General features: G+C 41.4%; 2 protein-coding genes across 2 annotated transcripts in view; both read left to right on the forward strand.

The window, feature by feature from the left end:
* Positions 1-22,889, forward strand: part of LOC124299642 (mucin-5AC-like) — a 92,450-nt gene that overhangs the window by 9,764 nt on the left and 59,797 nt on the right. The gene's annotated exons all lie outside the window — the stretch shown is intronic.
* Positions 2-21,928, forward strand: LOC124301415 (uncharacterized). The gene is made up of 3 exons (XM_046756409.1): positions 2-6,615; positions 10,091-10,096; positions 21,918-21,928. Exon 1 carries the CDS (start codon positions 1,401-1,403, stop codon positions 4,776-4,778), a length of 3,378 nt encoding a protein of 1,125 aa, XP_046612365.1. The 5' UTR covers positions 2-1,400; the 3' UTR covers positions 4,779-6,615; positions 10,091-10,096; positions 21,918-21,928.

The raw sequence follows: 22,889 nt of genomic DNA on the forward strand, positions 1-22,889 counted from the left end.
TAGAACACGTTTCCTATCATATCCATCCCACCTCAGCACGAGCAACTCTGCAATGGCAACAGCAACAGCAACAGCAGCAGCAACTGCAACTGCAACAGCACCACCACCAACCACCACAACCACCGCCACCAACACCGACTCCCTCGTGTTCCGAACAACCCGCTTCGAAACCCCCAACGTCGTGCCGCGCCGCCGCCAATAGAGTCGTGCATACCCAGATACAGTGCCTTATATTTATATACCTTGTGGAAAACACCGGTCGACCCAATTTTATTCACGATCTTTGGTCTCTGGACTCTCCTGGCCGCACCGCGTGGCAAATGATCATTTATTCATTTATAAACGAGTTGTGAACAAGTATATTCGTCGTTATAGTTGCTTTCGAAAGCTTCCACTACTGCCAACGTTGAGGAGTAACAACGGTATACACGAAAGATCGTATGACTTTTTCAATTTATGGATTCGTTTAAGCTCTGCCAGGGTGACTAAGATTTAACGGATACATACCGTCAAGCTTCAAGTATCGGGAAGGACTTTGATACTGAAGTCGGGGAATAGTTTTTTTACTCACGAGACGAGTGAAGTGCTCGATGAAATGAAACTTCCATCGGGCATTTATCAAATTACCCCCCCCCCCTCCCTTTGGTCGTGATTATCTTGTCTCTATCGTTTTCATTGATGAAACTTCAACTTCATCTTACTTTTCTATTCCCGTTTAACGAAATTCACGAATCATTCTCGTATTCGAATAATAAATATTCCGAACGTAAACATATCTAAGCCTTGTCAGTACGAGCGAAATTACATTATATATTCGCGTTAGTTTCCAACCTTGGAATTCGTTTGCGTTGAGGCTGGTCAGGGTTGAATTTTTTTATTCAATATCTCACGGCCGGCATGAATCTAAAGTACCATATAAGAAGAGTGACTACCATGCGCTGTATCTAATCTAAAGACAGAAGTATTCACGGTACATGAATCGTGTGCAGTACAAACGAAATGAAAATTACCGAAGGTGTATCATGGCGATTGTTTATTGACACAGACGATCTTCGCCGCCACGTGGGCGATTACGTTCTAAACGATTAGGTATCTTTTTGTTTTTAGTTTATTTACACTCTTTTCTCTCCTTACCCACGTGCCCGACAACGTCTGCACTCTCGCATAGCCGCAGTGTGCGGGAAAAAACGCGGCAACACCGCAGCGACGCGATGTCAGCGAACGTCCTTATATGGTTGAGGTTCTCAGTCGTACAGGACGTTTCAGATTAATGACAGGTCTGGTCACGTTTTAGGGAAATAACTCTTCCTCGGTTGTCCGTATAGTCTTATTTGTAGAGCTAGTAATTAAAAAGTAAATTGCTTTTTTGTACATATACTGTAGTATTTTCGTATTGCAAAATGGAAAGTTACAGCTGTTCACGGATTACAGGTGGGCGAAATGTTGAAGCTGGCGGTTCTAGGTCTAGTAAACGTAGGTGTTTTTCCGCAGATAATGGTAATGTAGCCTCGAAGAGACCGCGTGTCGATTTAAGTACCGTCAATGACGAGGAAATTAAATTTGCCAAAAGTGTGGTTGGCAGAGAAGGAACGCCTGCGTTTAATCAGTTCCTAGAGTATTTGATCAAAGAAGAAAGATTGAAAGTGTTGAAAAGAGAGGGGATAAAGATAACCATTGTGTCCAGTATTTTGGATAGAGCTAGAGGTAATGCTACGAAAGCCTTTCGAGGTCTCTTTGATCTCTGGTTTGACGAGAAAGGAAACAAAAAGCAATATTTGAAAAGCTTGGAAAAAGAAGGAATAAATCTATCGAGTATGTCTAGTATGTTGAGTGGAGCGGGAATCAATGCTGGCACGGCTTTCAAAGATTTGTACGATCTCTGGTTTGACGAGGAAGGGAATAAAAGACAATATTTGAAAACTCTGGAAAAAGAGAGAATAAATTTATCTAATATGTCGAGTGTTTTGAGTAGAGCAGGAATTAATGCTGCAAGAGCTTTTAAAGATTTGTATGATCTTTGGTTTGATAAGGAAGGTAACAAAACGCAATATTTAAAAACTTTGGAGAAAGAAGGAATAAATCTATCCAATATGTCCAGTGTGTTAAGCAGAGCGGGAGCTAATTCTCCAAAGGCTTTTAAAGATTTGTACGATCTTTGGTTTGATGCAAAAGGGAATAAGACACAGTATTTAAAAGCTCTGGAGAATGAAGGAGTAAGTCTGTCCAATATGTCCAGTGTCTTGAACGGGGCAAGAATTAATGCTGCTAAGGCTTTTCGAGATTTATATGATCTTTGGTTTGATGCGGAAGGGAACAAAACGCAGTATCTAAAAATTCTAGCGGAGAAAGAAATAAGTTTAACTAAATTAACCGGTATTTTAAGTAAAGCAGGAGCCAATGCCGCGAAAGCTTTCAAGGATTTGTATGATCTTTGGTTCGATGCGAAAGGGAATAAAACGCGTTATTTAGAAGCTCTGGAAAACGAGGGAATCAATTTAACCAATATGTCCAGCATTTTGAATGGCGCTGGAAGCAACGCTGCGAAAGCTTTTCAAGACTTGTATGATCTTTGGTTTGATGTAGAAGGGAATAAAACGCAATGTTTAAAAAATTTAGAAAAACAAGAAATAGATCTGGCTAATGTGTCCAGTATTTTGAACGGAGCCGGAACTAATGCTGCAAAAGCTTTTAAAGACTTGCATGATATTTGGTTTGATGGAAAAGGGAACAAAAGACAATATTTAAAAACTTTGGAGGAAAACGATATAAGTTTAACTAAAGTGTCAGGTGTTATAAGTAAAGCAGGAGCTAACGCTGCAAAAGCTTTTAAAGATTTGTACAATCTTTGGTTTGATGCAGAAGGAAATAAATCGCAATATTTGAAAAATCTAGAAAAAGAGGAAATAAACCTAACCAATATGTCGAGTATTTTGCACGGGGTAGGAACTAATGCAGCGAAAGCTTTCAAAGATTTGTATAATCTTTGGTTCGATGTAGATGGGAATAAAACACAATATTTAAAAAATCTAAAGAGGAAACAAGTAAATCTCACCAACATGTCCAACATTTTGAGCGGAGCGGGAGGTAGTGCTGCAAAAGCATTTAAAGACTTGTACGATCTTTGGTTCGATGTTGAAGGAAATAAAACGCAATACTTGAAAAATCTGGAAAAAGAGGAAATAAATCTAATCAATGTGTCCAGTATTTTGCACGGAGTAGGAGCTAATGCTGCGAAAGCTTTCAAAGATTTATACAATATTTGGTTTGATGCAGAAGGGAACACAACGCGATATTTAAAGAATCTAGAACAAGAAGAAGTAAAGCCGTCCAACGTGTCCAGCATTTTGAACGGGGCAGGAACTAATGCTGCAAAGGCCTTCAAAGACTTATATGACCTTTGGTTCGACGCGAAAGGGAATAAAACACAATATTTGAAAAGTTTGAAAGAAGGAAAGATAAATCTCATTAACATGTCCAGCATGTTGTGCGGAGCAGGAGCTAATGCGGCAAAAGCATTCAAAGACTTGTATCATCTTTGGTTCGATGCAGCGGGAAATAAGACACAATATTTGATAAACCTGGCAGAAGAAGGTATAAAGTTGAAAAAAATATCGAATTTTTTAAACGGAGCAGGAGCCAATGCTGCGAAAGCATTCAAAGACTTGTATAATCTTTGGTTCGATGTGGAAGGGAATAGAACAGAATATTTGAAAAATCTAGATAAAGAGGGTATAAACCTTACCAACATGTCTAGTGTATTAGGCGGAGCAGGAGCTAATGTCGTCAAAGCTTTTAAAGACTTGTATGACGTTTGGTTTAATGCGAAAGGTAAGAAAAAACAGCATTTGAAGGATTTTATTGGGAGAAAAGATGGGGAGAAAAGTTTCAGCATACACAGCTTATCCGGTATGTTGAGTGGGGCAGGTGCTAATGCCAAAGATGCTTTTGAAAAATTACACGGTGTTTGTTTTTATGGTAAAGGAAAAAAAACACGACTTTTGGATGATTTTTATAATGCAGGTTTCGAGCCAAGTAACTTATCCTCTGCGCTGTGTGGAGCAGGAGTTCGTGCTTCCTTTATTTTAAAGAAATTTCACGTTCTTTGTTTCGGTGAAGAAGGAGAAACAACACAATTTTTAGATGATTTCATTGAAATAGGTTTCGCGCCGGGTGATTTATGTAGTATGTTGAGTGGAGCAGTAAATAGTTTGGTGAAATTTCATGATTTTTGCTTTATAGGAGAAACAAGAAAGTATTTACATCATTTCGCAGATCGGAAAGAAGGTTTCAGTCTTAATCATTTAGCCGAGATATTACACGGAGCAAAAGCTAATATTTGTTCCGCTTTAAGAGATTTTTACTATGTTTGCTTTGATGAGACGGGAAACAAGACAGACATTTTAAATGATTTTCATAAGGTTGGTTTTCAGCCGAATGATTTGTCCAAAATATTATGCATGGCGGGAAAAAATGCTTCTTCCATTTTGACAAATTTTCATAAATCTTGTTTCGGTAAAGAAAATTATTTAAATCACTTCTTAGCCGAGAAAAAACTATTCGAACCAAAAAACTTGGCCCAGATATTGGATAGGATAGGACTTAACGTTTGTAATGCGTTTAAGAAATTGCATAACATTTGTTTTGATGAAGCAGGAAAGAAGACAAAGTATTTGAAGAATCTTATAAAAAATGAGAACCCTCCCAATAAGGTGATTGACATATTGTATAAAAAAGTTAGAAAAGCTCCTTCTAAGTTTTTGGATCACACATCTCAATAACAACAAAATTTCAGTGTCGTAAAGAAGAATAATATAAGAAAACATAGGTGGCCTTGTATTATAGACAGGTCAACCGATTCCAAAACATAAATTTCCTTCGATCACTGTTCTTATCGTAAGTAATAATTGTATTATTTAAATTATTGGTAGTACGCATGCATTACTTGATTAGTAAACATTCGTTTGATGATCGAAGAGACTAAGGCAAATTCAAATCAAAGAGCTCCGTCTTAAGCATTTGTAGACACCTGTAATGTGTTATGGGTAATACTTTGGAACCATACACTTTATAGTGTAAAGCCACTGTAGGAATCGGAAGGTTTTTATTTATCAAAACGTAATATTATGCAAAAAAACAAAAACACATTGACACTAAAAATATTCACGTCACAAGGCTAAATTTGGTATTCACAACCGTTTAGTTTCATAGCGAGAGTAATTTTTGAGTGCATTTAAGTTGGAGTGAAATGGATATGAATTGAATCAATGACGCAGCTATGAAAGTTAACTCGTTAAGAAAGCAAAAAAATTGCACAAACAAATCTGCAAGTTCTGATGCAGATAGAAGAGCTGAAGCTTGTATTTAAATATGCAGTTGACGATTCAAAGAGATTTGTTGCAGATTCAATTCAAATGAGTTTTCATTATTTGAAATAGTTTCTTATAGTTAGGACCAGCAGTAAGCCTTTTATTGATAATGCAATTTATGTGTACTTCAATATGTGTGGAATAAAGATTTCGTTGAAAGTAATGAGAATATTTCTGAACATCAGAAAGAAGAGACTCTTTGAATATCGTTAAAAGGTTAACTTTGAAAAATAAAGTTACATACCGATAATAGCTAATATTTCAATAAAATTAATAACAAAATCTAAATTTAATAAATTGAATGAGGATCAATACTCCAATTGGAGGGTGGGGGTATAGAGTGAAGGTAAGTGAAGTTATAAACGTAACGATACTTACTTTACAAAGTTGGCCAATGGTCAAGGTCAGAGTTAAAGTACATCAAAAAGCATGTCCATTTTTACAATACCAATAAAACACTTTGTCGCATTTCTAAATAGCGCGAGTTTTAATGGCACTATTGAGTAAATTCTCGAAAAGATTGAAACAAAAATAAATGAACTTGATTATCTGGCTCGCGTCCATGTCAATACTGATAACGACAAACTTGAGATAGAACCTGATGAGAAAGATGTATGTATAGCATTAAATTTTAAAGATGTTTAAATGCAAACAGAACATGGTTCTGATAAGTATTTAGTATTAATAGCAACAATAACAGAGTTTGGTTGTAGGATCATAATTGAGCTCGTGTTTGCTCTGGAATGTGATGAACAAAAGAAAGTTGCATCAACGCTAGGTGATTTTATCTGAGGAGCTTTTATAATAATTCAAATCAATTTTCAATTTACATGGAGAAAAGGTGTTAAGTTGAGACATACATTAGGTACAGTCGCAGTCCGATTTCGCTCCACCTTTTTTTAAACAGCACAATACATTTGTTTATACAAGCAGGGAAAAATCATTACTCAGTATCAGTGAATTTTCTAACTTGCCCCATGCGGTATTTCAATGGGATTTGGTAAATAGGGTGACCGTCCCGAATCCCCCTGCGATGAAATCTCCTCGATAAAATCTCCAGCAAAAAATTCCCCCGGATAAGTTTCCCCAAATAAATAAATAAATAAGTAACTGTACGAACATTAATAAACGTGTGATAATATTGAGGATGGGGAATTTTGTCAAGGGAGGAAAAGGAGGTTCCGGATGGGAACTATTTGGTAGTAGGTATTATAGATTATCCTCGACTTCAGTAATATTTTTTTACCGTGTAAATTGATTAATAGAAATTCTTTTTTCCTATTTTGGTCACGGTACATTACTTCATCTGTAAGATTGAATCCTTTGAAAGTACAAACCTTCTACCTCGTGAGTTTGATACGTATGCCTTGAATTCATTCCACTCGTTCTACAGCTAATAGTTACCGATTGCATTAACAGGCTTCGTCTGATTTGTCATAATTTCGTTATTCTCCGCGTGTGCTTTTTCTTCGCTTTTCTCGTTGAAAATTTAATAAAATTTTTCGAATCTTCCGGGAAACCTCATCTGCGGTTGAGAGAAAGAACGACGACGATGATGCGGTGTCGACGAGACTAGTTCCTTCACGAACGGTTCGTCCGTTCGCTCGAGAAAGCAAAAGAGAGAAGGAGAGGAATAGAAAAAAAGAGAGACGCGAAGAGAGACCGGTTCAATCCGCTCGGCGTGGTAGAAACTGCTTCGCGGTCGTGGACGTCGCCTTCTGAACTTTTTCGTCCGTTCGTGGGCTGACCGGATGGCGACTCGATCCTTCCTTAGGCGTTGCAGGTACCTCACTTTAGTTATACCACCTTATCACGTCCAGTCCGCAGTCGTTCTACGCAAAATTTGGTGAAAAAATCTGTAAATATTATGGAAATTCAGATCAAAGAAAGAATTAGAAATGTCACGGAATTTGTTTTTTCGGCAAGGGGAGAGTGAGGAAAATACATGAAAATGCTGTACGTGATGAATAATTGCCCGCGTGTTCGCTTCGCTTTTCTCGTTTTCTTATTTCTTTCGAAAAAGAACGAAACTCCTTCATTTCAATTATCAATAATCTCGCGATAAGGGCGCAATGACATTGCAAAAGTTTGCAAAAACGATTTCGCTCGGAGTGTTGAAAATAAGAATTAAATTACTGCCAAATTATATATTCAAGTAAGAAAATGCAGAATTTGAGCTTGCTACTCCGTTGACATCTCGCTCTCTATTCGCTCCCTCATTTTACAATAATTGTCGTTTTCACCGACGCCGAGCAAAGGCCAAGGGTGCGTGCGGCTTATAATATCAAGACGGGGAAAGTCGGCGCTGCTATGGACGTTATGGAATTGTGCAGGAGTGTCTGTCGCGTGTCGCACGAACCAACCGGGGGTTCCTCCGGGATCGATTCGAACTGACTGCACCAAGCAGAGGCGGCAGCAACAGCTGAACAGCCCCGACCCGGGCTACGCCGGGTTTTGCCCTAACCTAAGCCTAGCCTAGCCTAGCCTAGCCTAGCATGGTCTAGGCTGTCGCTTGGACCCCTCGCTTGGCGGGAGTTTGGATATCTTGATTCTTCATTGTCCAGGCAGCAGTACATTACCGTGACGGAACCGACGCACGTCTCTTGGTTCTTTGAAGATGCGACGCGACGCAGGCGATCGACGACCAACGGAAACGGAAATATTACTATTTTTCACATTTAGAATAACTGAAGAAATTGAATTTACAAACTTTTAGCTCGTTTATGATTTGTTAACGGCTTGTCAAATTTCAGGCAATACCAATGTTGCGAAATAACCGGTTTTTCTAAAGACGCATCGTTACAGTAGGTAACGCTGGAAACTTCAGCCTGATAAAAATTCACGCTATCGGCAACGTAATTATATTCTTTCTCGTCTTCGGCGATGTATCGCGTCGAGTAACTTCCGAGTCATTCTTCCGTTTGAAAACCTTTCCATTAAAACTTGTATATCGACTAATTTGATCGTTCCGGGATGTCGAGATTTTTACTTTTCAAATCGTTTACTCTAATTACAAACTTTATTGCGATTGGACAATTGTCGTTCATCGAGTCTGTGAACAGAGTGTTTGGAAAGCTTGCGCGATTCCTGTACATCAGGAAGAGGCATTGCGATAACGATTATCGAATTGACCTTGAGGCTTTTGTGTTTATACTCACCCGTCTCGCGCTTTAGTATATATACTTCGAAGAAGAGATTTGCAATTGCTGTTAGATAGTACCGTTAAAGCGGATAGCGCTGCCCACGCTTGCTCTGCATCTCGCCGATCATCTTCTCTGTAACGGCTCGTCGACTCTCTATTGTGAAAGTAACAAAATCATGTTGTAGAAAGGAGTGTTTTTATCATTTCTTTGCTACGGATATTGCGATCCATTCGTCGAGAGTCTAGTAAAAAAATATATATTTTTTTTTCTCCTTCTCATCTTAGCGAGGAGGGGGATCCTTGCTGCAGAATCTGTATAAGCAACGTTGCAAACCGTGCGATTGAAAATATTGTTTATGCCTATCGATTGATCAACCAACCAACTGTAACTAAACTCTGAAGAAAAATTTCAGGACGCCAATGTGTTTGCAGAGGTCAATTGCGGCAAACATTTTCATGTGTATATTCGAAATTGGTCCCAAAGTTGAGGGAAGACCATTGTCAAATACTGGGATCGGGGTCCTTGTGCAAACAGACTGGCTCTCTCTTACGTATATACGGTACCTTGAAATTCGATGAAGCCGGTGGATACATGCCTATGTAAAATATTAATGAGTCCCAACGACGGAAGTAAACTAGCAAACAATACGCTGTTATTATCATTTTATCAAAGGAGTGAGGGTTGATTATTCTCGCGGCTCTTACATGATCGTTAATTCTTATTTCTTCCTCCATGTACTGCATTTGCATAAGATGGAGCCGCAACACCGTCAGTATTCCTTACAATTAGCTCTTGACCTGACGGTGTAATAAGTCTGTCACTCAACATCTAGGTTATACTTTACCAGTTGACGGCTTGTCGTATCAGCAGTATATACAGATTATTAATTGTATCTGCATTAATAGTATCAAAATATCAAAGTTTACGTGCGGTGTGATATTGCCGTTTGATAATTTCTGTGGAAACAATTGTGTAGAACTTTATCGACGGAAATTACATCTAAACGCGCATCTTCGGTCTTATATGGAATGAATTATGTAACATGGAAAATTTTCCTTTTATTTGAACGACATAATATTGCAGAAGTATTGCCTTCTAATTCATACAGTTCATAATTGGATTAGATGAATTTCAAATTCATCCATTTTTGTATGTAACAAACGAAACTCTAGGAGCCAATTATGTATAATGTAAGAAATCAATTGTAAATTTCGGCTCCTACAACGCATAGTTGACCTTGATGACGTTATCAATTTATTTACACCCAATGGACGAACGAATTTCTGTAAATTTGGTATGCGGGAATAGTTTTTGTTTATGTATGCCGCATACGTGATATATATATATTATACTCACAATGAAATAAAACATTTTCTAAGAAAATATTTTACGGCGACGGGGAAAAATACATCGTTTTTCATTTCAAACATAAACAACCGCCAATCGAAATGTTAGTCTTTCACCGCAGAATTCCGAGACGTTACCTGCACCGACACACGTAATGTATGTAATGACGTCAAATTCACCCGTAGAGGCAACTTATCGTCGAGCAACGTGTCGGCGGAACGCGATATGCGATAGTATCGGGTTATCTGCTTATCTCGAACAGCTTGCATCAGCTGTCACTGTTAAACGTGTATCCGTATAATATAAGTGCGGGTATATATATAATATATACGGTTTCATATCTAGTTCCACAACACCAGGCTTAAAGGACCCCAACTGTTCCGAAACTACGAGAGCCGCACAGCTCGACCTATACGCCTCTCTTACCAACGCAACACCATGGCAGGATCGAATAAGAAGGTTTACCGTTTTCTGTCCCCCTTCTTTATAAAAATTTGACCGATTTGGTAAAACTTTTGCTCTACATATTTCGTTGTACTTTTTTTTTTATATCGCGCGGACACTTCCATTCAGCTCGTACCGTTATAATTTTGCTCTGAGATTTAGCCGCGCAACAGCTCAACGACCAATTATCGTGTCCAGTACATTACATACCCCGGCAGTTGTACGGTAGTCGTTATAAACTAGGCGCAGGGACTACTGTACCACGTATTAGTATATCTTACAATATAATACACGACAACGCGCCATTCTCTCGATGCTATGGTGTGGTAAGGTACCTACGGACTGTTGCTACGGCCGCATGCCTAAATGTGTGTACAGAAAATACGAGAGGGTGAGAAGTAAAGGAGGGGAAAAGTTTTACTCGCAATATTACCTGTGTATATTATATATATATATATATATATATATATATATACGTGCATTTGAAAATTTTCAACAGCTGCTCTTGTTCACTGTTATACGAGGTTGTTGCTGCTGCCTGAATTGAAACGGAAATTTTTGTACGTATTTACTGGAGCTTTGTTTTTTTTTCCCGCGTCTCAGCGGTCATTCCAACGTACTTTGGTATCGTGGGTTAACGTTTGTTATTCTGGTTTTCCGTCACTCGGCAACATTTTTGCTAGAACCTAAAATTCAAGAGCCAAGATTTCTTGCTTCGGATCCCGTCGTGTTATAGTCGGATATAACTTTTTCGACAATCATGAAACACGGCACGCAGTGACGATGTATGACGGTAAAGCCACGTCTCGTTATCAGGGTCACACGTTTGCGTGAGTTGATAGATTTTCAAAATTTAAGTGTCTTTAAATTCGTCGGGTCAAAGTCTGGAATATCATCGATCAGATTCTTTTTATCCTGATATTTTTGAGGCTCAAAGGTTTGACGCGTCTACGTACAGTGTAACATTCGGTACGAGAAAACTATAATCAAGAAAAACGCCAAAGAGAGAGAGGGAAAGCAAAATGGAAAGGAAAAAAGAATGGAACCTGCGCGCACAGGCAATGTCCTGGTCACTGCTATCCTTAAATAGCTGCTCGATGACCCGAGATCCACGTATACCAGTCGTATCTACAGGTAATTTAAGAAATTGCTTACGCGGAGTTCAGGTTAGGTTAGGCTCGGCCAACCCAACCCAACCCAACCCAATCCAACCCAGTCTAGGTGAGCGCGTGTTCGCGTGTCACGAGTTGCGGAAGGCGCCGAAGGTACACTAACAGGAGCTGATTTCGGAAAGAGGTTATAGAATGGCAAGGAAAAAGGGAAGGGAGAAGGCAAGGAAAGGAACCACTCGATGAACGGGTTTACTTCGACGCGCATGCTCAATGGACACCAACCTGTCGTATCTTCTACCCTCTGGGTCGAAGAAAAACGTCGACATCTTTCTACACCTAACATTGCCCACCGTAGTTCGAGAGATTTGAATCTTATAGTTTTTCAACGAATTCCGTACGTCATTATTCATTCTGGTATCCCCTTCAACGTTGTTCATAACTGACTTCGAGGTTGTAGATCCTTGCGGTACAACTCGGAGTGAAAGATCATGATTCGTAATTTCGTTTTTCTTATTGAGGTTTTTCTTTTTTAATCTTGCAGTTGAAACTCAAGTGTAGTTTACCGTTTGTGATCTCGAAGTAAAATTCGTCGTGGAATATTTTGCAATCGATATATATATATATATATATATATATATATATATATGTGTGTGTGTGTGTATGATGCACGCCGATGCAGGGTCTCGTTAATAATTCCAAACGAACGAACGTCACTTTTGTCCCGGTTTGTCAGAGGTTCGTACGACGTATGTCGAAGTCGTTCGATCGTTGGAACGTAACAATTTACTACCCTATGATTTCTTTCCTACGTCAAGGAAGAAGCAAATCAATCCGCAAACCGAACGAGCTTCGATCGCGGCTGCGTTACTGAAAAAAGCTTCAAACTCGACACCCCTTTTTTCACCTAGCCTTTATTCGCCTCACCACGATCTGAAATTGGTGAAATTTGATTCGGTCCCCGCACGACGCACGAATTCTGGCTTTGAATCCAAAAGCCGTCCTCGTCTGTTGGCGGTGCGCGTTTCTCTTCTTCGAGTTCCAACGTAGAAGTGACATAAAAATTGACACAAAATGGGCGGGCAAAGGATGAACTACGGTCGACATCGTCGTACACGCGAACGTCCTTGGCTGCCCTTTGAATCTCGTCGACGCGAATCGAAGGTGTATGGGCGAGGATACGGGCGGAAGGAGCGAGACAGGAAACGGGCGGAAAGGGATGCGACCCTGCCCGATACGTTAGACCAGAAACATGTGACGACGTCGTCGTGACGTCAGATCCCATCCTCCATTATCTTACCCGGTTTCGAGACAATCGAGAAGCCGCGTCGCCGCGTTGCCGTGGATTCACCGGAAGGATAATCACCGCGGAGAAGGAGCGTAAGAAAAAGAAAAAGAAGAAGAAGAAAAAGAAAAGAGACGGTTCGAATGAGGGCGGGAGGAGGGGGGGTAGTAATCGCGTGCGACACGTTTCTTCTTGCCCCATATACATACACCTTGTACAGTCATGGGGCATCCGCGTATAGAGCGGCACCGACTTGCGCGCCAACAATCTTTTCAGGAATCTGCCAATCCGCGTTTTGGAATCGTGTGCGAGAAATACACAACCCCCCCCCCCCCCCTCCCCCTCCCGCGGGCATCCCTCTCTACGGATCTGTACACTAGTGAACTAGGTTCCTGTCTCTTTGTAGTGATATATTCAGCGTAGGCAACCACCCGGTGTGGGTGGAGCTCGAGAGTCGGGCGGGAGTGATTCCATACCTGTAACATGTGTGCGAAAGTGTGTTTGTGTGTGTGCGTGCGTGTGCTTGCCTTATACCTGGGCGCGGATATCAATTTCCTATCTCCCGACCGACACCTTCTTCGATTCAGTTTTCAGCAAAAGCGAGAGCGACAGAGGGAGGAGATGAGAGGAAACACCTCTATTTTCGTCCATCTACACGCACAAGCGCACACATGGAGACACACCGAACACTCTGAAATATCACCTCTCACAATCAGTTCTTCTTCTTTTTCTGGAAACTAATAGGGTTGCTGCACGCTGTCGATATCTAATTATTCTATACCGTTATATCCTGAACCCACACTCTTCTCTTTCATTACTACCAACCCATATGCGCAGCGTATAATCGCTTTGCAAGTCAGGTGCGGCCGCTGTCAAAATTCGTTGTGCCTCGGCTCTGCAGTTACATGCGGTTTAATTTACGACTCGATGCTTTCCAACCTCGAAAACTTCGCTATGTTCGACTCGTGAATCAGTCCAATTTCAAAGTTGACGCGCGTTAAATCTTCGCTTCTAATCTTTCAGGGAGTGTCTCGCATGGTTGTCATTAAATGATTTTGTGATATTTTGTGAGGTTGGAAGATATCAGGCTATTTTATTGTTATCAAGTCTCTAGAGTTTTCTCGTTGTTGAAACCTATGATTCGGTGACGCATATTCAGTGTCGAGATTATCTCATTATCCGATCGGCAATTTGTACCGTTACGCGGTATACGTGGAAAGAAAGTATCTTTTTAACGTAGTAGTTTCCAAAGGATCGTAATTCGTCGGATGACCGTACTTGAGCTTGTATCCCGGTTTCCGTTTTCTTTTAACAAAGATGTTAACGAGGTAACAGATCTGATCGATAATCTCATCGCGTTTCCTTTTTCTAATCTACCACAACAATCTGATACGAAGCCACACAACTTTTTTCACTTTTTCTTTTATAACCGCGTTTTTTTTTTTTTTTTTTTTTTAACAGTATTATACGTAAACTTAATACTCCGCTTCGGATTTGATTGATACCTGATTTGTAACTTATATCCAGGGCTCTAGTCGGACAGTGAGCTTGTGAAATTTGACAATTCAAGTCGTCTTACCTCTGTCTATACTTACTTGCGTAAAGCTAATCCCACAGGTGTCCGTGGCACGTGCTATCTACTCGTATTTATACGTGTGTGATATAAGCGGATTCTGTGTCTGTCTGCCTGATGTCAAATACATACGAGTATACATGTTGCTCTGTTTGCTGCGTCGAGCTGTAGGACCGAGAAATAATTCTTCAGATTTAACAAAGTGATGTTGGAACATTTTGTCATTCCATATTTTTTCGTGGATATGAATGATGTTTCTGATTTTACGAATAGTGAGAACTGACCGGGTTTTATTTCCGTTTTTCGGTTTTTTTTTTTTTTTGTTTTTGGACTTCTATAATATCTCTAACGAACTAGTTCGTACAGAATATATTCAACAATTCTGTTCTCTCGGTATGCAGTCAACGGTAAACACTGTTTGTCGGTTCGATGAGTTTCCATTTTAACACCAGCGGGTTGATTGGTTATACTATCGCAATTAGCCCACGTGTTGTTCGAAGCGAGGAACGAACTTTCGCTGTGTTACCGAAACTTTGGAAAACCTTTCCATTTGTACCAATGCTTCATGGAATAACTGGCGCGCTATTTGTCAACGGTTTTCTACTATTCGTTATTTCTTTGAATTAAAGTACCAAAATATTTCGTAATTAGTTGGATTTACACACTCAACAACTACACTTGGCGAGTTTTAAAATCTAGATTGAAAAATCAGCAGTTTTTATTGTTTTTCATATCCTGATTTCTCTGCGATGCAATGTAAAAGAACATCTTAAATTCCTCATGCTTTTTTCATATCTTTACGTATATAATTTTACGCAGTTCAGAAGTGAAGAATGAACGAATAATAAAGGGTTCAAAAGAATCGGGTCACCTGTAAATTGTTGCATTATAACGCCGTCTAATTAGCCTAATTGCAATCCGAACAGAGTCGCTGTAACAAAGCTTGTTTAATGACTGTGGAGGATGTTGGACGGGTCGTTTCTACTTTACTCTGCTTGTTCCTTACCTTTTTTCTCTCTCACTCTCTCTCTCTCTCTCTCTCTCCCTCCCTCTTTCTCTCTCTCTCTCTCTCTCTCTCTCTCTCTTTATTCCGCTTTATCCGCTTTACCCCGAATTGAACAAGTGTCGGGGATGACGCGCGTCGACGTTCTCGAGCTATATTTCTGTAAGCTTGGTGCGCTGCCTGGTTACGAGAGCAATTTGTGGGGGACGAGCAAACGTCAGTCCGATCGTCAGAGACTCCACGGTCCATTGCCGCGGGTGAAAGTTCGCTGCTACGTTCAGATATCGCGGCAATCGCTCCCCCGAGGAACCTGCACCAGGAAGTTGCCACCAGCTAGCTTCCTTGCCAGGATCTTATATCGTACACTGCCTTGGAGAAAAAGTAGATACGAAGTCTCGGAGAAGGATTACTTTACCTACAGTGTTCCGCTCCTCGTGCTCAGCTGGTTTATACGGGGTGGGAAATTTCGAATCTGTATTTTTAATTTTCCTTTTTTTTTTTTTAATACTATAATGATCGTTTTTGAGCAAAGTTGGAAATGCAATCTATCAGATCAGAAATTTCTTCGTTTTATCGAACCTAGGATGACAAAGCTTATGAAAGTTACTTATTGTGTATTAAATATGAATTCGGGGAAAAGGATTGTAATTATTATACTCCGTCACTGATCGAGTATCATCGTATGATGATTTTTAATCAGCCGCGTCACGTCCGTCGACGAAGGAAGCGCGTTTATCTGCTGACGAGCAAAAGACTATTACTTTATATACTGGGACAAGTTTATGAGTTATTACAACTTGTAATTTCAATGATAAATTCGACGTCTGAACATGCGCGATAAAGAGTTTTTATTGTTTTTTTTTACATTTTGAATCGTACGAATGTCTATCCTGTATGTTATAAAAAAAAATGCGTAAACCACAGTACGATGCGACGGAACGACGACGGCTGTATTCAACATTTAACGTTCTTCGTAGAATTTCATAAAACTTTTTGCCACCGCTTATATATGCGTATATGTGTATAAGTATATAAAGCTATATGTATATACGTTTCGAAGTTAAAAATGTTCCAGGCTTCACAAATGTTTTGTCTTTCTGAAAATGACGTAGAAAAATTGCAGCCTAATTGTTTTACGAAAATATTGTTATCACACCGCGTATTTTCACTTTTTCATATCTAACGTTTTGGGTATATCTACGTACTACGAAAGTTTTCTACGTACACTTTATACGGCGGATTATAAACCATGCGAATTTGTGTCCGACGAGGTTGAGCGCGGAGGGATGAAAATTTACGGTGTTGCTGGAAAATTGGAAACTAACAATTAGTCATCCGTGTTACATGTAACGTAGAAATACGCAGGCAACAGTTTCGCGCGTACCGAAGAATTCCTCGTACATCGTTTACGTTGCAATTGAAATTCAAACCTCGTGTAGGTACAAATGGAGTACGAAACAATAGAAACCTGAGCGCAGCAATTAACGCGTCAAAGGGTATATGATAGCTCGGTGCCTCTTGTGCGACACTTGTTCGACTGCAGTTTCTTTTTCTTCCTTTCTTTCCTACACGAGAAAAAGATTGGCCACGTAGAACGTGTTGTAAAATTTAACATCTCCGCTTGCTGCGTTCAAAGTACTTGACTTTTTCCTCGCTGGGCTCGGATTATGCGCAGCCTAATCGTTATGCGTATCATCAGAGTTTCGATATTTCACAAATCATGCGGTTGCGTTACATTCCCTCGATCCTCTGTCTGTATAATATGGAATCAGCGATGCGTATAGCCTGTATTTGATGAAACAATTCGTTCGGAAAATCGTATGGAAATTTAGATGTACCCTGTGATTGCACACATCTACTGTTTTGCGCTTGTGGCAAGTCTTTCATAATGGAGAAAATAGTTACGTCACACTACCCGATTACGACGAGGGGATACGGGGACCACTGCCACCGCTGCTCGTCAGCTTTTCCGGTATCTTATCTCCCGACCGACGACGACCCTCCTCGCCGTAGGGAATATTCGGTTCAAAATTCTACGACTCCACCCTCGTTGTGAATGTTCGTTGTATAACCTTGTTGCGCGATGACTGCGCTATAACGAGTTTTCATTTCTATTCCTAGGCAAGCGATGTGGTTATGTGACGTGTATTTCACATAGGTGGATGCGTAGATCTGTAATATGCATTGTTATACCTACCGTACACCGATGTTAATGCCTATGTTTTACGCGCTGCTCTTCTGCGAACAAGCAACTATAGTTGTTGTTTCAGTTGGCTTGCGATCTAGTCTTTTTTGTTCTACAATGAAACTTGCCAACGACGGACATCTTCGGGACCGGAAGTCTCCGTTATTCGAAAAATAGCTCATTTTTATTGCACAAATTTGCTGTATTTTATTGAAGATAAAAATGTACGTACATACGACATGTAATATTTTAATATTACCTATGCGGAATTTGAAATATATAAACAGCACTTGATTTATAATAGAACATAAAATAAAATATATGTGTAATAAACTTAACATAGAACAATTTCGTTAGAGGTACATGTACGATCATACGTTACATCCTTATGTATACGTGGACGTGTGTGTTTGTGTTTACTCGTTAGGACTTGAAAAAATCAACAATTTTGGTTCGTTTTTTAGCAGTTTGTATTATTTTTTCAAATTCCATTTCAATTTCAGATATTAGATTTAGTCCGTCGACATCTTCTTCGTATAGAAAATAACGTTTCAATTTTTCTATGTGGTCCAAAGCAGTCGTACTTGTAATAACCGGTTCGGGTTCGTTGTTACACGATGCTCTATCCTCTTCGTCGACTTCTGTAATATCAGATGTGACTTCGTCACTCGCAGATCTAAGTAGTTGACTGACATCCATGGTTGTATCCTCCGTTTGTAGAAAATCATCAAGCTCTGCATAATCGCTTCCAGCGCTCCAAATTCATGTAAGAGTTCATTTAGCTCAGATTGAGGAGTAACGTTCGTTTCTAGTTCCAGAAAGAGGAACATTGTCAGCCCTTGCTCGGCAAAACCAATCGTACTGCAGATTGTCAACCGCAAGTCCCTGGGTCTTAACAAATGATCTCTTACTTTCTTGATTTTTATTTGCCGCCCGCGCTTTCAAAATTTTAAAAACTTCGATTTTGTCTTTTATAGTCAACCGTTTCCTTTTTTGCGACAAGTTGACGCATACGCACCAAATGTTGTACCGATATGTCCAAGCCACTGCAAACTAGCGCGCAACAGCCAGAGTTGCGGACAAGCCATGACCGTTAAGAACATGTTTGGTCAGCAGTCTTCAGCCTGCGCGACGGCACATTACAGCCAAGAGATCGGAAAACAATGGACAAATTGAAAATTTTGCAATAGTGTCCGCTATGAAGGAGTTTTTTCATGGAAATATGGAGCCCCGGTAGTGTCCGCGTCCGTTATTAGGAGGTATATTTTTCATTAGAGGCAATGCTTTTCTACCGGGGGTTTCTCAATTGTCCGTCAAGAGAAGTCTCACTGTACATGGAGCATAGAAGGTACATGGAAGGTGGGTACGTAGTCAGCGCTGGGTCTCGCTGCTCGGTTCCCGCGCTTTCTTAGGTCAGTGACTCTTGGACACGATACTGCAATTTACAGAGTCAGCTACGAAACACGTGCAAGACTGAATACTGACTCTTCGCCGCGCACGAAACTTCACTTCTTTTGCAGCACTCGACACGCCGAGACTTCGTCACGATTCGATCGTCTCCCGAGGTCGGGTTCCGCTGATTCCATGTTATTTTTCTTTTACCTTAACGTTTTTTAAATCTTGGCGAATTTCGCATCCCTGCAAAAACAAACAAACAAAAATATCACCATTAACCTTTTTTTCGTATGATATAAACTGAAGAGAAAGAAAATTATGGAATTAACGGTCTAGATAAAGAACACAATTCAGCACACTTGTAGCTATCATACCAAAGTCACGTTTTATCTGCCATTTTGTTTTAAACCAAGATCCACGTGGCGGCAGGCGACTGAGATAACGGCTTGTGATTTTTTGTTATTCTTCAACGTTTCACAGTACCTAACCAGCTTAACCATCTTTGTCGTATAAAACTATATAATAAAAATAAGAATTCAAACAGCCAGGATCGATTATTTGAAATTCGATAACGGTTCGCGCGGCTGCTTGTTTACAATACTGAAACTTTTATATAATCGCGGCAAATTCATTAACGCGCTTCAGAGAGAGGCAGAGAGAGAGAGAGAGAGAGAGAGAGAGAGAAAAATAGAGTGGAGAACTTGACGTCGGGCGAGTGGTTAGGCGTACACACGCAGGTAGGCAGGGAGATAGATAAATAGATGGATAGAGCAGGCAGGGGAGAGAGGGCGAGTGAGGGCTTGAGGGAGGAAGGGAGGGAGAGAAAGAGAGAGCGCTAGATGATATCGGTAGGTGGTGCTCGGGTGGCCGTGAATGAGACGCGGGAACGCAGTGGCTGTCCTGGTGTCAGTGACCGAATCCTTATCCCCCCTCCGCCTGGCAACGCCATCTGCCCGCGTGTTACCTCTTCTAGTCTTTCCGTGATCTTTCCCCACCGCCATCGACACTGTGCAGCGGATGGATAGAATCCGTGTGTTCTACACCTACGGACGTAGAACCACCGCGGAACCACGAAGCGATCCACACTTGGGTGCATCCTCGCTCTCCCGCTACCTCTGCTTCTCCTCCTCTTCTTCCTCTCGTCCTTATTTTGTTCCTCCGTACTCTATCCGCTGCCGTGCGCCCTTGTAAACAGCTCTGTACGAGCATTGCCTTTCCATTTCGGTGTGAAAACATGCACTCCCACGTATAAGTGTATACGGTGTAGATGTACATCGTGACTCGTTGACGGTGTTCGGCGTTGCCAACTATCGGCGCGAGTCCTGCAGTCTCGCTCCGAAGGACTAGGATTCGTGCTACGTATATCTGTAGGTACAAATGTCTCGTAGACCGTTTCACTTTTTTGTCGATCGTCGTGATTCATTTTGTCAATCGTTTTCCAACTTGCTCGTTTTTACGGAAATCGTTGAGCTGTGCAGCTTCAACTTCAGCGTTGTGGCAGAACCCCAAGGCTTATGCAATTATTTTGTGGTTCGCGGCATTGGTTTTTTTTTTTTTACTCGTTGTTTTCTTCGACATCTTTTGCTTCAGCTCAGCTGGGCAGAGAATGAACAAGAGAAGATATTCTCAACTCTGGAGCTGTCCGAATACCGTAAAAAATATATAACGTCGCCAAAACGCGCCGTGATCCAATTAGAACTTCGTTCTTATAATTAGGTATGTAGGTATGTAAGCTGTTGCCGCGGGTATAAGTTACTCGGAATCTGGAGAAAAGATCTTTAGGATTCCAATTATTCGTTACGTTGGAATATGAGAATATACAAGGACATCCGAAAAGCCGATGAGATTTATTATTATTATTATTATTATTATTATTATTACGCTGAACGAGATGAGGGAGGATTTACACTTGGCGCTATTTTCTAGGAGTGAAACCCTGAGCACGAACGGTACACGGTGGTTATAAATTAGGAGCGATCAGTCGTTATATACGGTACGGACACGACGACGGTGTCATGGTTAGTCATTTTTCCCGCGCGCGCCGATCTGTGCCCTTGGTGAGATCGTCGAAAGCGTTGCGCTTTCCTGACCCCCTGAAGAAAACGCCGCCATCAACATCCTATCAGAGTATAACACGCGATTTGTTTTTATTTTAGTCGTTTCCTCCCGCGAACCTTTCACCGCTTTCCGTGTCGAGGCGAATTCAGAGTAATCATTGACAAAACGGGACCACAATGTTGGTTTCGTAACAAAGAAAATAAATTCGTTTTCCATTGTCCTTTAACGAGTATTACATATGATTTGTGATTGGTGTCGATGTTCAGGAGTTTTTCCACAGCTGTTTAGCTATTTTTCTATTCCTAAACCTTGTAACAAATCGTTACGAGATCCTGGTTCCAATGTTCAGCGTCTAGAGACTGTCTGACTAGTACGGGATGTACGGATACGATTTAGGCGGTTGTTTTTCTTACTCGCGTACTTGCACCGTCGGAGCGGTTACTTTTTCTTCAACGTTCAACGGCATGGTTGAAACATGCTAAAAATCGACAACGTTTCACACGTAAAATCGTCGAAGGCGAAAGCGTTCGGATTGTCGCTCGGTCGGATTACCGATCGCCGTATAAACCGTCCTAAAAATATCGTACGCTGCGGTGTTGCAATGTTTAAAACCTCGTCGCGTTTGTCTCTCCGCCCAACCACATACACACCGGACGATGACAGTTACCGCCGGTGATACTTGTCGCCGTTTGCTGCTGCTGCTGCTGCTGCTGCTCGCTGCGCTGTACTCTCGGCGTGCACCTATTTTCGTATCATTTACCTCACGACGACGACGCGGAGAAGAAGGAGTGGAAAGACGAAGAGGAGGAGGCGGCAGCGGTGGAGGAGGAGGAGGAGGAGGACCGTTTAACCTTTACCGTTCGTCTCTCTTTCCCTCTCTCTGTATCTCTTGCGAATAAATCACGATACTTACGCGTGAAATGTGAAAATCAGAGAAAGAGTTTCGCTCGCACTCCTTACCTGCACCTCCTCCCGTGTTTTCGAGGATTTCTCGCGTATACCGAGGTAGAAGAGCGCCGTTGCTGTCGGACGGGACGCGGAGGATCGGTCCGCGCTTCTTCCTCATCCTCCTCTTCTTCTTCGTTTTCGTCTTCTTCTTCTTCTTCTTCCTCCTTCTTTTTCTCCTCTTCCTCCTCCTCCTCCCGTTGGCTTTCTCCAGGTGAAGAATGCGCCTTTGGAGGGCTTGTTCGCCGCTGCAAGCACGGGGCGGTTACGACGCAAGACGCACGCGGACCGATCGTCACCCGCGCATGCGCCTTGTCCCCGGGTAACCCCCGCCACTTCGACCCGGCCGCGTGGCGTCTTGATCAATCCGCGGCGTTGCCAGCTCCTCCCGACCCCGGAATCCCCGGGAAGGACGACGGGAGGTTCCGCGGGTCGCCGAAAGGAGGGGGGAGGGAGGCACCTAGACGCGCTACTTTTAATTTTTCAAACCCTATCGACCCCCCGCGCACTCGGTTAAACGTTGCGCTGCACTTACCGTTCTACGGTACATGCCGTTTCGCACGTATCTTCGGATGCCAATACGATCGGGAGGAATTCAGATTTCAAACTGGCGATACGGTACGTCTTTTTTTATTTTCTTTTTTTGTTTTTGTAAATAAATGACCAACTCCTTGTTCGTGAAGAAAATTCATTTAGCCTTCTTATCAGCTTACACTTTCTGGTTATCTGGATTACGCATTTATTATGTACGAGCCCGGGGACTTGGTTTAATCCTTGTAATTTAACCGGCGAAACGAACGCTTCCAGGATCTGAACCGGCGAACACGTGTCTCGGTTATTACGAGACGCGTAACGCGATGATTACGTAATTCGAAGTTCCTGGTTTAACAATTTACGCTGGCCAATCAAATCAGAGGTGGCTAGATAGGCGGTTATAGCTCGTTAATAGCGGAGAGGCTTGTGTGTTGCTGCTACGGCGAGCAACCCCGCAGACGTTGAGAGATTCCAATTGAAATGATGTTATGTAATACGTATA

The sequence above is a fragment of the Neodiprion virginianus genome, chromosome 3 (genome assembly GCF_021901495.1).
Source record: "Neodiprion virginianus isolate iyNeoVirg1 chromosome 3, iyNeoVirg1.1, whole genome shotgun sequence".
Classification (NCBI taxonomy): domain Eukaryota; kingdom Metazoa; phylum Arthropoda; class Insecta; order Hymenoptera; family Diprionidae; genus Neodiprion; species Neodiprion virginianus.